A 16,457-nucleotide genomic window follows, 5' to 3' on the forward strand; every position below is an offset into this window, starting at 1 on the left:
TCTATATAAATTAGACATTTCTCTGAATAAGATTTACAGATGGCCAATAAGCATGTGAAAAAATAGACGTGCCATGGGAAATGCAAATCAAAATGAAAAGATACCACTTCCCAACCACTAGATGGCTGTAATCAAAAAGACAGATAGTAACAAGTGTTGGTGAGGTTATGGAGAAACTGGAACCTTCATACACTGCTGGTGGAAGTATAAAATAATGCAACTACTTTGGAAAACAATCTTGCAGTGTCTCAAAAGGTATAATGTAGATTTATCACATGACCCAGCCATTCTAATATTAGGAGTATATATACACCCAAGAGAAATGGAAACATGTCTACACAAAATGTTGTACAGTAATGCTCAACAGCTCTATTATTCATGATAGCCAAAAGGTTGTTGGAAACAACCCAGATGTCCGTCAGCAGATGAGTGGATAAATGTTGTGCATCCATGCAATGGAGTAGCATTTGGCAATTAAATGAAGTACTAACATCTGCTACAACATGGATGGACCTTGAAAACATGCTAAGTAGAAAAAGCCAGTCACAAAAGATCATATATGATTTTCATTTATATAAAACATCCAGAGTAGGCAAATCCAGGGAGACATAAAGTAGATCAGTGGTTGCCTAGGGCTGGAGGAGGGTGGGAAGAAGGAGGACTGCTAACGTATACGGAGTTTTTTCTTGGGGTGATGAAAATGTTCTGTTTTTCATGGTGGTGGTGGTTTTACAACTCTGAATATACTAAAAAACTATTATGTTGTACACTTTTAATAGATGAATTATATTGTATGTTAATTGTATCTCAGTAGAGTTGTGATTAAAAGAAAAGCAGTGGACCAGTGTTTTCAGAATTTGGGGGGGAAATGGTTTCTAATCTTGAATCCTTTTCCAAAACTATCATTTAATTGTGAAGAAAGATAATTTCAGGTATTTATTGAAAATCTTACAAAATTAATCTTCCCAAAAGTTTTTCAAGGCTACTGGAATGTGCTCCATTAAAACAAGGGAGTAAATCAAGGTAAAGGAAAGCATGGAATTTAAGGAATATAAGAATCCAGCATAAGAGAATAACGAAGGAAATCGTAGGGTGATAGTGCAGCAAGATCATAAGATACTATATATCTGAGCATAATACATGGAGGACAAGTCCAGATTGAAGAAAGTCACAAGGCTTGAGGGTAGATGGCTCAAAGTAGATACAAGATCTGTTGTCACCAATGAAATTGATACAATAGCTGTTCTCTTTAATGTAGAAAAAAGAGATTTAGAGAATTGGCAAAGGATTTGGGGTCGAATTAAAGTGTTAAGTACATCCAAACAAAGCAAACAAAAAGTAAGAAGTGATTAACTTCAGAATATATATGAAAGTAAAACTTATTTCCATGTTTGCAAAAGTTATCCATGGCCCAAATATGAATGTAATTTGCTTAATCATAATGGTGCTGAACATTGATAATAATCAAAATTTTGATCTAACTATGTTGGAGGTGAGAGGACAGAAATGTATATATGCATATAATTTATATGTGCTTATAGTGCTACTTCATATTTTTTCCATTATCTCTTTTTACACATATCCTCTCCTTTTGAAGCTGGATTAAGTCAGGTAATACGTAAAACTGAAAAAATATGAAGTAAGTAACACTATAAGCTTGTTATTTGGTGATATGTAGGTAAATACCAAAAGAGCTAAGAAGAAGTGGAAGACATTGCCTCTGGGAAGAGAGGAAATAATGGAATTGGCAGGAGAGGGTGGGCAGAAGATTGTTAGTTTTAATAAAAACCTTGTTTGGCTATTTGATTCTCAAGTGGTATGCATTTATGACTGAGTAAAAGAAACTAAATTAAAAGTTAATGTGAATTAAAAGTAGATTAAAATATAGTTTAGAATTATGATGGTTTATTGTCTGGTAGTATTACCCCTTTAACCTCCTGAGGGCTGTACTTGGTGCTAAAGCAGAAATTATGCTGCCTCAACCCAGTCGACTTCATATGCTGGTTTGGCAGTGCACAGGAGAGGTGGGAACTGACTTCATTTTAAAATCACCACCCATTAGAGAGGCCTATGTCATGATGTACTAGTGCCAGGAACTTGAGGTGGTTTTACTCTTTTAAAACATTTTCTTTTTACAAAAAAATAGACATCCTCACACATGTGAGGGATATGTGTAATCTAGAGGACTTCTGGTTTTTGGAGTTAAAGCTATTTCTGCTGCTTGCTTCTCTTGTCTACAACCAATTGAAAACTATAGGGAATATGAGAAACAGAATCCTCTCAACTTCTTAAAAAATAGGAAACCTTTATAACCTTAAAAAAAAAAAGAAGGCAGCCAAACACTGTAACAGTAGGACCCAGATGAGGGAGAACATTGAGAATGGATTCCAAGATTTTCCTGGTATAAACAGAAGAAGTAAACCATCAAAAGCACAGTGTTCCCCAAAGTAGTTGGCATGATCTGAAGGACAAAACTAGGGATTCCTCTGGAATAACAGCTAAGAGTGGGGCACACAGGCTGGCTGTGGGAACCTACCTGATTAATATCCTGGAGAGGCAGAGGAGGTGGGGCTCTCCCACAAACCACGCAAAAATGCTGTTTTCGTTACTCATATAAGAGAGAGGAGATGCTATAGATGTTAGCAGCTTAGTGAATGGTAATCTTTGTCAGTAAAGGAAATAGAAAGGTAACTTCTCTTGCATACTCACACAGGCATATCCCATGTGGCTTAACTGCAAGTCAGTGAGGCTTCCTGATAGTCTAGAGAGCTATTCTAACACCACACCCAAATAACTGGCTCAGAAAGCATTCACTGAATGATTTAATAATAAAAAAAGAAACTGCACAGTAGTATTTACACACAGGTATTCGAGGAAATTAATGAACAAAAACAAAAGGCAGAGGCAGATGAAAAACAGATCAGAAACATTCTTTTTCGAGATTTCAAAAAATTCATTAAAAAATAACCTCTATGAAACAAAAGCATGAAACAGAAATATTAGGACCAAAGGAAGAAATAATGAATAACAGAGTACAGGTGAGCAGGCAGAGTTCAGGAAAGAAGGAGAGAAAAATCCTGAAAGTGAAGACCTAATTAAAAATACCAAAAAGTATGCTAAGCATTGCTGAAAAATTGTAAAGGACGTGGGATCAGGACTAAGGGGGAGGTGCGTGTCAGTGATAGGAGATTATAATGGGCTGAATGATAGCCCCAAAGATATTAAGGTCCTAGTTCTCAGAACCTGTAATTATTACCTTATTTGGGAAAAAAAGATCTTTCCAGATGTGATTAAGTAAGACTCTTCCCATGAGGAGATAATTTTGGATTATCTGGATGGGCCCTAAATATCATCCTAAGTGTCCTTCTTACAAGAGAGGCAGAGGGAGATTGGACACACACAGAAGAGGAGAAGGTGATGTGATGACGGAGATAGAAGTTGGCATGATGCAGCTGTAAGCCAAGGAATTCCAGTAGCCACAAGAAACTGGAAGAGGCAAGGAACAGATTTTCCCTTAGAGCCTTCAGGAGTGCAGCCCTGCCAGTACCTTCATTTCAGCTAAGTGATACTGAAGTTAAACTTCTGGTCTCCAGAACTGTGAGAGAATAAATGTCTGTCTTAAAACACCCAATTTGTGGTAATTTGTTACAGCAGCCCTAGAAACTAATACAAAGATAGATTGCATACAGTGGAATTGATCATATATATAAATGTATTGATAATTATGCTTTGCCACTTTTTTCAGACTTGAGGTACTGACTTACAGTAATTTCTAGAAAGGGAGAAAACTAGATTGAACTCTGTGGTGTTGGATTGAAATTAAAGATATGGGTATAGTACATAGTTTATAATATATATAGATTGATATAGAAATAAATGTACATGTAAATATGCATATGTTTGAATGTGCATGTGCATGTATGTAAACATACTTACTTTTATGTCCACATAGCAGTGAGCACGCTTAACATCTAGATCTTGCTTCCTAAAGACGATTGTCTGCTAAAAGGAACCGGGGGTGGGAGTCAACCAAGATGGTGACATAGGAAGCGCCCCTTCCTCCCATGGGCACACTGAATGTATACCTACACATGGAACGCTTCCCTCTAAAAACGATCCAGAAACTAGTTGAGCAACTTATACACATTGGACAGTTGAGGAAATACCCACATCAAAGGGGGTGGGAAAGGCTGAGACACACTTGTCAAAAACCCCACCCCTGACACAGCACCACACAATTGGGAGAGGACCCCCAACTCTCAGGTTCTATCTGAGGAGTGAAGCATTTGGAGCCTACATCTAGCACCCCAACTTTGACTCCTTCCCGAGGGATAGGCTCCCAAAACACCTAGCTCTGAAAGCCAGTGGGGCTTGTGTCCATGAGACCTATAAGACTATGCCAACCAGAGGAGCAGTTCCTATTGGGAATGCAGTCACTTGCTATGACTGTCCCCACAGGGATCAGCTGGGAGGAAGCAGGCAAAATTGCCCATCTCCTAGTCTTTCCTTGAAAGAGGTTTATCTGTATACATAAAAGGCTGGCTTCTGCCTCCAGCCCACTCCAAGTCACCGGCATCTGTCTGGAAAAGTTTGTACATACATTTGCACCCCAGCTTTTGTGGCTGCTGCCTGAAGCATGGGACCCAGATCTCCTGGCGGTGATAGCCAAAGGGGCTTCCACTCATGAGTTCCAGAAGACTATAGCAAAGAAGCATTCCGTAACTGGCTCTACACCCCAAGATTCAGCACACAGAGAGCAAACGAAATCACCCGTCTTCCAGTCTTTCCCTGAAATAGGTTTAACTCTGTACTTTAAAAGCTGCTGCCTGCATGCTGGGCTTCTAATTTAGCAGGCATCTAAGGGCCACTTGAGATCTTCCCCAGAGACAGGGGAAGCCAGCAGGCATCTCTCCCACCTTCTCCCCATTAGCCTGCTCCAGTAATAAAACCCAGTTGACAGCGTCTCCCAAAAAAAAGCTTGTACACACATCTGGTGCCCAAGCTTTTGCAGCTGCCATCTGAGGGATGAGCCCCCAGGTCATCTGGCTCTAGTGGCCAATGGGATTTGCATTCAAGAGTCTTACAGGGCTTTATCAAGCAAATAGTTGTTAATGAGTGCAGGAGAACCCTTCCCCATGGCCATGTACCGAGGTCCAGCAAAGAAGGATTAGGCAAATACAACCTTTTCCCACTTTCTCCCTGGAAGAAGTTTAACTACATACTTATCGAGCTGCTCCCTGAGGGTCCAGCTTCTAAGCAGCGTACCTCTAGGTTCTGATTGTGATCCTTCCCTTTCGGACACTGATGGGTCTTGGCACACCCTCAACTACTGGGAGCCACTAAGAGCAAAGGAGGAGGCTTGGACGGTCACAAAACTTTGAGAGAAAACTAAGGTCTTGGTCTGGGCTGATTGACGAGGTCCATCTCTTATATGACAATATTCGTCTCCTACATGAGACCACTCTGTCAAGACTGGAAGGTGTGACTGTTTTATCTAATGCATGGAAACCAACAGAGAGTCAAGAAAAATGAAGAAACAGTGGAATATATTCCAAACAAAGGAATAAGGTAAATATCCAGAAACAGATCTTAATGACATGGAGATAAGTGGTTTACCTGATTGAGAGTTTAAAACAACAGTTATAAAGATGCTCACCAAGGTTAAGAAGCAATGCATGAACAAAATAAGAGTTTCAACAAGGAGATAGTAAATATTAAAAAGTACACAAGAGAAATCACAGAGCCGAAGAATTCAAAAAACGAACTGAAAAATTAAATCGAGAGGTTCAACAGCAGACTAGATCAAGTGGAAGAAAGAGTCAGCAAACTTGACAGGGCAGTTGAATTCATTCAAACAGAGTAGGAAAAAAAGAGATAAGATTATGGGATTTGTGGGACAACGTCAAGAAGATCAGTATATGCATGATAGGGGTTCCAGGAGGAGAAGAGAGAGGAGCAGGGCAGAAAGCATATTCAAAGAAATAATGGCTGAAAACTTCCCTAACCTGGGGAAAGAGACAGATGTCCAGATCCAGGAAGCTCAGAGAGTTCGAAAGAAGTTGAATCCTAAGAGACCCACACTCAAACACGTTATAATTAGTCAAAAGTTAGAGACAAAAGCTTTTGACAATTGTCAAAAGTTAGAATCTTAAGAGCAGCAAAAGAAAAGCAACTGGTTGTGTACAAGGGAACCCCCATAAGACTATCAGTAGCTATTTCTACAAAAACCTTGCAGACCGGAAGGGAGAGGGATCATATATTCAAAGTACTGAGGGAAAACAAAACAAAAAAGCTGCTAACCAAGAATATCCAGCAGTTGTCCTTAAGAATTAAGGAAGAGAGAAAAAATTTCCAGACAAGCTGAAGGAGTTCATCACCACTAGACTGACCTCACAAGAAGTGTTAAAGGAAGTTCTTCATTTGAAACAAAAGGACACTAGTTAGTAACAGGAAAACGTGCAAGTATAAAACTCACTGGTAAAGGTAAATTTATAGCTAAATTCAAAATAATTCTAATATTGTAATGGTGGCAGGTAGACCATTTATATCTCTGGTATGAATGTTGAAAGACAAAGAGTATTTAAAAAACTATAACTACAGTCATTTGTTATTGGATACACAGCACAAAAAGATGCAAATGGTGAAGTCAAAACCATAAAATGTGGGAGGAGGGAGCTTTCGTATGCATTTGAAGTTATTATCAGCTTCAGATAGACTGTTATATAAATATGTTTTATGCAAGGCTCATGGCATCCACAAAGCAAAAGCCTGTAGTAGATATGCAAAAGGTAAAAGGGAAAGGAAGCATACCAGTACAGAAAATCATCAAATAATAAAGGAAGAGAGCAAGAGAAAGAAAAATGGAACAAAGGAATTGCAAAACAACCAGGAAACAATTAACAGACTGGAAATGGTAAATCCATACCTATCAACATTTATGTTAATTGTAAGTGGGCTAAATTCTCCAATCAAAAGACATAAAGTGTAGATAAAGGTTTGTCAATTTTATCTTTTCAGAAAACTAGCTCTTAGTTTTGTTGCTCTTCTATTCTTTTTCTATCTCATTTATTTCTACTCTGGTCTTTTATTTCCTTCCTTCTGCTAACTTGAGCTTAATTTGTTCTTTTTCTAATTCATTGAGGTGTAAAGTTAGGTTGTTATTTGAGATCTAATTTCTTAATATATGCATTTATCGCTATAAACTTGCCTCTCAGAACTGCATTTGTAGTATCCTATAGCTTTTTGTATGTTGTTTTTTTTAAATTTTCATTTGTTTCAAGATTTAAGAAAAATTTCTCCTTTGTTTTCTTCTTTGACCCATTGGTTGTTCAGGAGTGTGTTGTTTAGTTTCCACATACTTGTAGATATTCCAGCTTTCCTCTTCTTGTGTTGTAGTTTCATACCATTGTGGTCAGAAGGGATAGTTGGTATGCTTTCAGTCTTAAATTTGTTAAGAGTTGTTTTGTGTCATATCATATGCTCTATCATGGAGAATGTGCAATGTGCCTTTTTAAAAAAATTATTCTTTGGCTGCGCTGGGTCTTCGTTGCTGTGCATGGGCTTTCTCTAGTTGTGGTGAGCGGGGGCTGTTCTTTGTTGTGGTGCACGGGCTTCTCATTGCAGTGGCTCCTCTTGTTGCGGAGCACGGGCTCTAGTGTGCGGGCTCCAGTAGTTGTGGCTCATGGGCTCTAGAGCGCAGGCTCAGTAGTTGTGGCACATGTGGGATCTTCCTGGACCAGGGCTTGAACCCGTGTCCCCTGCATTGGCAGGCGGATTCTTACCTACTGCGCCACCAGGGAAGTCCCTCAGTGTGCCTTTGAGAAGAATGTATTCTATTGCTCTTGGATGAAACATTCCGTATATGTCTGTTAGCTCCATCTGGTATAATGTGTAGTTAAATTCCAATTTTTTTTTTTTTTTTACTGATTTTCTGTCTGGATGATCTATCCATTGTTGAAAATGGGATATTGAAGTCTCCTGGTATTACTGAATTATTATTTCCCTTTTTAGAGCTCTGAATATTGGCTTTATTTTTGTGCTCCTGTGTTGGATGCATAAATATTTACGTTTGTTATATCCTCTTGATGAATTGACTGCTTTATTATGTAATAACTTTCTTTGTCTTTTGTTATATTCTTTGGCTTAAAGTCTATTTAGTCTGGTATAAGTTTAGCTACTTCTATGCTTCTTTTGGTTTCCATTAGCATGCTTTTTCAATTAATGCTTTTCCTAGCTTTATTCACTATAGCTAAGGTATGGAAACAACCTAAGTGTCTATTGATGGATGAATGGATAACGAAAATACAATATATATATGCTGGAATATTAATCAGCCTTAAAACAGAGGGAAATCCTCTTGTTTGTGACAACATGGATGAACCTGGAGGGCATTGTGCTAAGTGAAATAAGCCAGACAGAGGAAAACAAATACTGCATGGTATCACTTATATGTGGAATTTAAAAGAGATAAAGTTTAACTCATAGAAGCAGTAGAAACATGGTTGCCAGAGGCTGAGGGAAATAAGGAGAGGTTGGTAAAAGGGTACAAACCTTCGGTTAGAAGATGAATAAGGTCTGATGATATGATGTATGAAATGGTGACTATAGTTGATAACACTGAACTGTATAATTGAAATTTGCTCAAAGAGTAGAACTTAAATGTTCTCATCAAAGGAAAAAAACAAATATGTGAGGTGATGGATGTGTTAAATTAACTCAGTGGGGGGAATCCTTTCAGAATTATACATATATCAAATCATCACATTGTACACTTTAAATATCTTACAATTTTATGGTCAATTATACCTCAATAAAACTGTAAAAAAATATAAAAAATACAAGGAACTAGTACATCTTGGAGGAATGGGTGATTCCAGGTCTAGGGCAGGGAAAGAACAAGATGAGCCTGGAATGTCTTATTAGCTGGAAGTGAGTAAATGTTCAAAGAATGATGGGACAGGTCAATTAAACACAGAAAACAGCTTGAACACAGCTGTTTCACACAGTCCAGGTTGGGGACAACTTGAGCATCAAAATAAATAATTCTGATCATAACCAATTGAATAAAAGAAGAAGCCATGGTTCCATACTGATATAAATAAATGAATTAATGAGTAGATAGTTTGATGATAATGAGCATATTTAGGTGTCCTTCCCCTGCACCCCAAATATTTATTAACTACAAAGGGAAAAGGTAACAATAGTGAAGAAGCCTGGCAGACACCAACTTAATCAGGTGATCAAAGTTAACACCAGTAGTAGTTAGTTAAAATCTCCACTTTGCTGATGGGTTGCAATTAGAACAATATAATGTTACTTCTTTTATAATCCAAAGGTTAATAATTTGAACCTAATCACAAGGAAACAGGAAAACCACATTGAAGGGCAGTATACAAAATTATTGGCGTGTTATTCTTCAAAGTTGTCAAAGTTATTCATAGAAGCCAAGCAGAAGAACTGCTCCAGATTGAAGGAGACTGAGAGACAATGAAAATAAATACAACTTGTGATTCTGATGTCAATTTGAAGCATATTATTGGTACAGTGTGCAAAACTTGAATGAGGTCTGAGCATTAGATGGTAGTAATTGGTCATTGTTAGTTCCCTAATTCTGATTGTTGAATCGTGAATATATAAGGGTATGTCTTTATAGGAACAACACTCTCATTGTATTTGAGAGTGATTCGGTATTGACTGCACTTGCAACTTTACTGTAAGTTTGAAATTGTTTCAAAAGAAAAATCCACCTTAAAAAATAATGCAGAAAAGCAGATCAGCGTGTATAAAATGTTGATGTTTTGTTTACAAAAGTAACATTGTTTGAATGGGCAAACAGTGGTATATCCATGCAATGAAATGGTTTTCAGCAGTAGAAAAGATTGAATGTTGATGCACGCAACATAATGGATAAATCATTGAAACATTATGCTGAAAGGAGTCAGATATAAAAGAGTACAAATTGTGTGACTCTTTTTGTATCAAAGTAGGAACAACTGATTTATTCATGGAGAAAACAGTGCCATGGTTGCTGGGCATGGGAGTGACTGGCTGGTAAGGGGCACAGGGAACCTTTTGGGGAGATGAAAATGTTGTATACGTTGATTGGGATGGTAGTTACATGGTTGTATATATTTTTCAAAACAATGAACTATAAACTTAATATTTGTATTGTATAATATGTATACTATACCTCAATAAAGTTGAAAATATATATATATATAAATAACCACACATGGAAGAAGCTTGTAGTAGTGGTTAGTTCTCAAGAGATGAACTAGTCACAAGTGAGCAGGAGATTTGCTTTTCTTTGTACCTCCTTTTGTTGCATTTGAAACTTTTTAAATCTGTTGCATGGATACCTATTCAAAAATACATACCAAAGAAACTCCAAAATTTGTAGATGTGTCTGTAATCTCATTTATATGCATATTATATTGCTTATATAACTTACTCTGACCAGTGATTAGGATAGAATATTCATTGAGACTATGCTTTTTGAGGTTAACAGTTGTGGTTAAATACCTTTTTATAACTTGTGTGTGTGTTGAAATATTTATAACATGAAATTTGCCATTTTAACCATTTTTAAATGTAGAATTCAGTGGCATCAAATACATTTACATTGTTGTGAAACTGTCACCACTGTCCATATCCAGAAGTTTTCATCTTACCAAACTGAAACTCTGTACTCACTAAATAATAACTCCCCATTTCCCCCTACTCCAGTCCCAGACAACCATCATTCTACTTTCTGTCTCTATGAGTTTGACTACTCTAGGTACCTTATATAAGCAGGATCATACAATATTTGTCCTTTTGTGTCTGGCTTCTTTCACGTAGCATAATTTTATAACATTTTATAGAGGGAAATCAAGTAACCAAGAAGTGTAGTATAATATAACAAAACCTCAGCAGCTTCTGCATTGTTTTCTAGAATTCCTTCCAACTTCAGGGCATCTAAAACTTATTTCAATAAGTCTAACTGTAAATTGCCTGCCTAACTTGGGAGAGATGTATTGTCCAAAAATGATATACTGTCTCTATCTCTTTTGACTTACACACTTCCAAATCTTTAATTTTGGCATCCAGTTAATTTTAGAATAGCTTACTTTGTTAAGTTAAATCAAAGCACATTGTTACTATAAATCTTTTATCCAAGGACATTATGCTGTTTGTAATACTTTTCTGCTATTGATAATGAAGGTCAATTATCTAGCAAGAACTTTAGTAACTAAAACACTCTAAACCAATGTGCCATAATATTTTGAATATAGTAATTATATGTTATTATTGTATCCTTAAAAGAGTGCTAGTGTGAAGGGAAAATCATTTTATTTATCATTGAAGAATTTTATGCATTTTTAACTGGAAAACCAAGATAATATTTGTACACCTACAGACTTGTAAAGTCAGAAGAGAGTCTAGAGGTTGTCTGATCTGTATCCAGTTTAATTCAGGAAATCTTTACCGAGCATAACACACAGTGGGTAGAAAGTGATGTGAATTAGCGTCTTTTCTGGGCTCATTTAGTAAGGGCTATTCAGGTTATTTTAATATAAGACAGTCTGAGATAAATTGTGTGATAGAGATATATGAAATTTAGTGGGAAAATGTTAGACCGGTTTATTCTGGGAGGGCTTGTGTGGTAAAGCTGTCTTTAACTTTTTGTAGTTTGTGTTGCCATGAAATCAAATGCAAACTCCTGCCTGGCTTTTATCCCCACTCCTCCTTAACTCTTCTATATCCTGAATAACGGCTTTGATCTCTTATTATATCTCAGTTCTTATGCTCTTTTCTAGTTAGGCAAGTTACTATGTCTTGTATAGGATGGTTACAAAGTCCTTAGGCATGAGATTCAAGAACAGCTGAGACTTAAAAATAGCTACGAGGAACCACTTTAGCACTTAACCATTTACAAGGACTATGTCCAGAAAAATGTAGGGGGAAAATTTAAATGTGTGTAGAGAATAGAGAGAAGCATGTAGATGACTTCTAACTTTTGTGCCTAGGGATTTTGTCCCCACTCTGTTTATATGCATCTATTTTTACTTTTGAGTTCAGAGAAGTTATGACTTGGAAAATTGCAGCTCCCTAAGGGAAAAAGAAAAAGAGCCATATTATCTGTCTTCCAGGCCTTTGATATTCTTGGAATACTTTGTCCTGACTAATATTTTGTCCTTTAACTAACTTATCATTTAGGTCTTTTTTAAAAAAATTTATTATTTTTGGCTGCATTGGGTCTTTGTTGCTGTGTGCTGGCTTTCTCTAGTTGTGGCGAGCAGGGGCTACTCTTCATTACAGTGCGTGGCCTTCTCATTGCGGTGGCTTCTCTTGTTGCAGAGCACGAGCTGTAGGCACACAGGTTTCAGTAGTTGCAGGCACATGGGCTCAGTAGTTGCGGCACATGGGCCCTAGAGCACATGGTCTTCAGTAGTTGTGGCATGTGGGCTCAGTAGTTGTGGTGCGCGGGCTGTAGGGCACATGAGCTTCAGTAGTTGTGGCACACAGCCTCAGTAGTTGTGGCGCACGGGTTTAGCTGCTCCACGGCATGTGGGATCTTCCCGGACCAGGGATTGAACCTGTGTCCCCTGCATTGGCAGGTGGATTCTTAACCACTGTGCCATCAGGGGAGTCCCCATTTAGGTCTTTTCTTATACTTCACTTCTATGAAGTCTTTCACCTAATTTTTACATGGGTAAGACGCTCCTCTGACATCCTGAGCTTACCCTCACTGAATTATACTTGCATCTTGTGTTCATCTAGACCAGTGTTTCTCAACTGGGGCTTCCCAGGGACATCTGGCAATGTCTGGATCTATTTTACAATTAGGAGGTTGCTACTGGTATGTAGTGGGTCGAGGTCAGGGATGTTGCTAAACATCAGCTGTGCAGGACAGCTGAGTTAGTTTCAAAAGGTAATATTGTTTTATATTGCACTTTTTTGTTTGTATAAAATTGAAGTCAGAATATATTGTGTTTGTTATCCATTTCCCATTAATATTTACTTCTTTCCATGGTAATATAAATTTTCATGAGTGTCTTATTATGTATTTATCTTCTACTTGTGGTTTAAAGCCTAAAAATAGATGTATTAAGAGTAAATGCATATTCCTGGGTAATAATTTTCCGTGCATATTAGAATACTTTCAGAGAAAATCAGTGTAATGGACTATTTAAGTATCTGGATTCTGTGCGTTTATCATTAAAGTCTGAAATGTATTCATGTTACTATGGTAAAGAAGCTTCTTACAGCATCGTTACTACTACTTTTACCTTAGTTCTAAATGAAGTATTATAAATCAGAAATTCAAATTATTATAGTGGTGGCAGTCTTTCATTTTATTTTGAGCATGCATATCTTGTCATCAGCAAACAAGTATCCAGTGCATGTCATGAGCCAGGAATTTGGTGTTTGGGATCCAACCCTGTTCTTGCTTTCAGAAGAACTCAGAGAGAGAGACAAATGATGTAATCCCACACAGACAGTATAGTAGTGTATATACAAAGAACATTGTATATACATCATTGGGGGGACCAATGATGAGAGAGAATTCAAGCTATATCAAGTTCAGGCTAAGAACAAGGGGGTAGGTTTTACAGATAGAGAGAATAGTTTGTATAAGCAAAGAGGCATAAAAGGACATGATATTTGTAAGTCACTGTGCTTGCTTATATCTTATAGTACTTAGGGAATAGGGAGTATTAAAAGATGATTTTCAGACAAAGGTAAAACCATGACTCTTATAAAAGAGATATAAAAGTGAACATGTGTTAAGGATTTTGTTAAACTCATTCAGTGACACAACCAGACATGAAAAGTTTTAAAACACACATTTATATGGAGTAGTGGAATATTGAAATAAATTATAAATGGAGGCAAAACTTTTTTCTATAGAGCATAGAAGATGCCGGTAGAATCTCTACCAGACAGAACAGAATTTCATGTTTATCAGTTACCTACAATTTCTAGATTTGTAAAATAGCTCCCATAGAGTCAGTCTGACAATGCATACTTCATTGGAGTACAGAATTTTTTTCTATAAAAGTGGCAGGAAATTTCAAGTTGAGAAAGACTTAGTTTGGAGCTTTGTACTAGTGTGAAAAGTGAGATCACCAGAGGACAAAGAATGGGAGAGAGGAACTCACCCTCAGGTCTCTTGTGATATGTTATTTTCATTGTGAATTTCTGGAATTACATCTCAGTGCCAGATGCATTCCAAACTCATGGGGATGGGATGGGGACTGTTTTCCTCTGCCGCTTTACATTACTATGTAGTTGAGTGTGAATTGATTCTGCAGTTCAGAAATTGAAGGGAAGACAAGCCCATGTTTGTGCTCCCGTTTGAAACGTTTCTTCACAATCTCATGGTTAATACAGCATTGCCCTTTTGTTTATTTATTCTGAGAGAATATGTTAACTCTGTTTTATCCCATTCTTGGCTTGGAGTTAATTTTGAGGTAGAAACCTCTCTCTGTCACCACTACCACCACCATGTAGGGAGGAAGTACAATATTAGGTTATTAAATCTGCTTATCTCATTTTAAAAATGTGTGTGTATAGATACATTAATTGTAAATTATAAAATCCATTTAGAGAATATTGTGATTAGAATTCAGAGATGCTTTTGAAACTGGCCTTTTTCTTTTTATATTTAGTAGTATTTGAGGTTTAAAATTCAGAGAAATGTTGAAAATGTTACTTTTTTTCTTTTTAGATCATCCCATTATGATGGGTTTTGAGCCTCTTGTTAACCAGAGACTACTTCCACCCACCTTCCCTCGATACGCAAAAATAATAAAGAGGGAAGAAATGGTCAACTATTTTGCAAGATTAATAGATAGAATAAAAACAGTCTGTGAGGTGGTCAATTTAACAAATTTACATTGTATCCTGGTAAGTACAAATCTCTATTCTGGAATGTAACTTTGATATAACAACAGAATAGTTTATTACTTTTTAGAGACTGACTGTCCCAAGGATAAATAATGCCGCTCACCTGTTATCTGTGATATCTGGAGAATTAAGTCATGTGTGTGTGTGTGTGTGTGTGTGTGTGTGTATACTTTTTGTATTTAATCCTCATAAGGATTTTATACTATCCATTATAGAGATTAAGAACCTAAAGTGTGGAGGAGTTAGATAATTCACCCAAGTTTTAAGAATGGGGCTTTGAATCATCAATTCTCTGTTCAGAACCTTTTATATAAATAAATGTTTGTGTTTATGCACGCATGTATACATATACACGTACATATATATGTGCATATGTGTAAATATTTTTTCATACAAAAATTGGATCATGGTATTTGGTAACTTGCTTTTTCATCACTAATCTCTATACCACGAACATCTTTTCGCGTCAACAAATATACCTATTTCTACATTATTTTAATAGCTACATGGTATTGCATTGTAAGTATATACCACAGATTTTTTTAGTCCATTCACGTTGAATTACATTGAGGTCATTTTCAGTGTTTTACACTTATAAACAATACTAAGATGAACATCTTTGTAGGTAAATCTTTATATCATGTGCCTCCTTACCCCTTAAGATAAATTGCTAAACAGTGAAGTTATTGGGTAAAAGAGTATGTACATTTTTAAGCTGGCATATTTTGGATTAATCTTTTTTATGGGTTAAAATATAGGAACACAAGGTTTATTTGGGGAATGTTAAAACATTCAGAGATGGAGTTTTATTAATTGGTAAGGCTATAATGACATATACTTCAATTAGGAAGGTAGAAAACAGGCAAAATAATAGTGTTATTTAGACATAAGTACACTAATTTATTTTGTATGACTATACATATATACGCATTTGACTTTTGCTCCCCCTCAGTGTTGAGGTACATAATTTCTAGCCCAATGTCATTTCCTCTGTGAAGTCCTCCCGTTTGGTTTCAGGTTGCTTCTGTACCTGTGTTCCTTCAGATGACAGATTATCTAGTTTATATTCCTAGAATTTAGCAGCAGCCTCTGGGGTATAATTGATAAATGGTCAATAAAGATTTGTGCTTCTGTTATGCTCTTTCTTATAGTAACTTTATTTTCCTTTTTTAAAAAATTTTTTTTCTTTTCTTTTTTACATTTCTTTCTTTTTTATTCATTTATTTTTGGCTGTGTTGGGTCTTTGTTGCTGCATGTGGGCTTTCTCTAGTTGTGGTGAGCAGGGTATACTCTTCATTGCAGTGCGCGGGCTTCTCATTGCTGTGGCTTCTCTTGTTGTGGAGCATGGGCTCTAGGTGCACGGGCTTCAGTAGTTGTGGCACGTGGGCTTCAGTAGTTGTGGCTTGCGGGCTCTAGAGTGCAGGCTCAGTGGTTGTGGTGCACGGGCTTAGTTGCTCTGCGGCATGTGGGATCTTCCTGGACCAGGGCTCGAACCCGTGTCCCCTGCATTGGCAGGCGGATTCTTAACACTGAGCCACCAGGGAAGCCCTCCACTAATTCTTTAC

At 37.1% G+C, this 16,457-nt stretch overlaps 1 protein-coding gene across 3 annotated transcripts in view; it reads left to right on the forward strand.

Moving 5' to 3' along the window:
- NAA35 (N-alpha-acetyltransferase 35, NatC auxiliary subunit) overlaps window positions 1–16,457 on the forward strand; it is a 94,084-nt gene that overhangs the window by 46,040 nt on the left and 31,587 nt on the right. For all 3 annotated transcript variants that reach the window (XM_068553401.1, XM_068553403.1, XM_068553402.1), the window contains one exon: window positions 14,714–14,892. In XM_068553401.1, coding sequence (XP_068409502.1) covers window positions 14,714–14,892 — 179 coding nt within the window. The remainder of the gene's footprint in view (window positions 1–14,713; window positions 14,893–16,457) is intronic.

The sequence above is a fragment of the Eschrichtius robustus genome, chromosome 10 (assembly GCF_028021215.1).
Source record: "Eschrichtius robustus isolate mEscRob2 chromosome 10, mEscRob2.pri, whole genome shotgun sequence".
Classification (NCBI taxonomy): Eukaryota; Metazoa; Chordata; class Mammalia; order Artiodactyla; family Eschrichtiidae; genus Eschrichtius; species Eschrichtius robustus.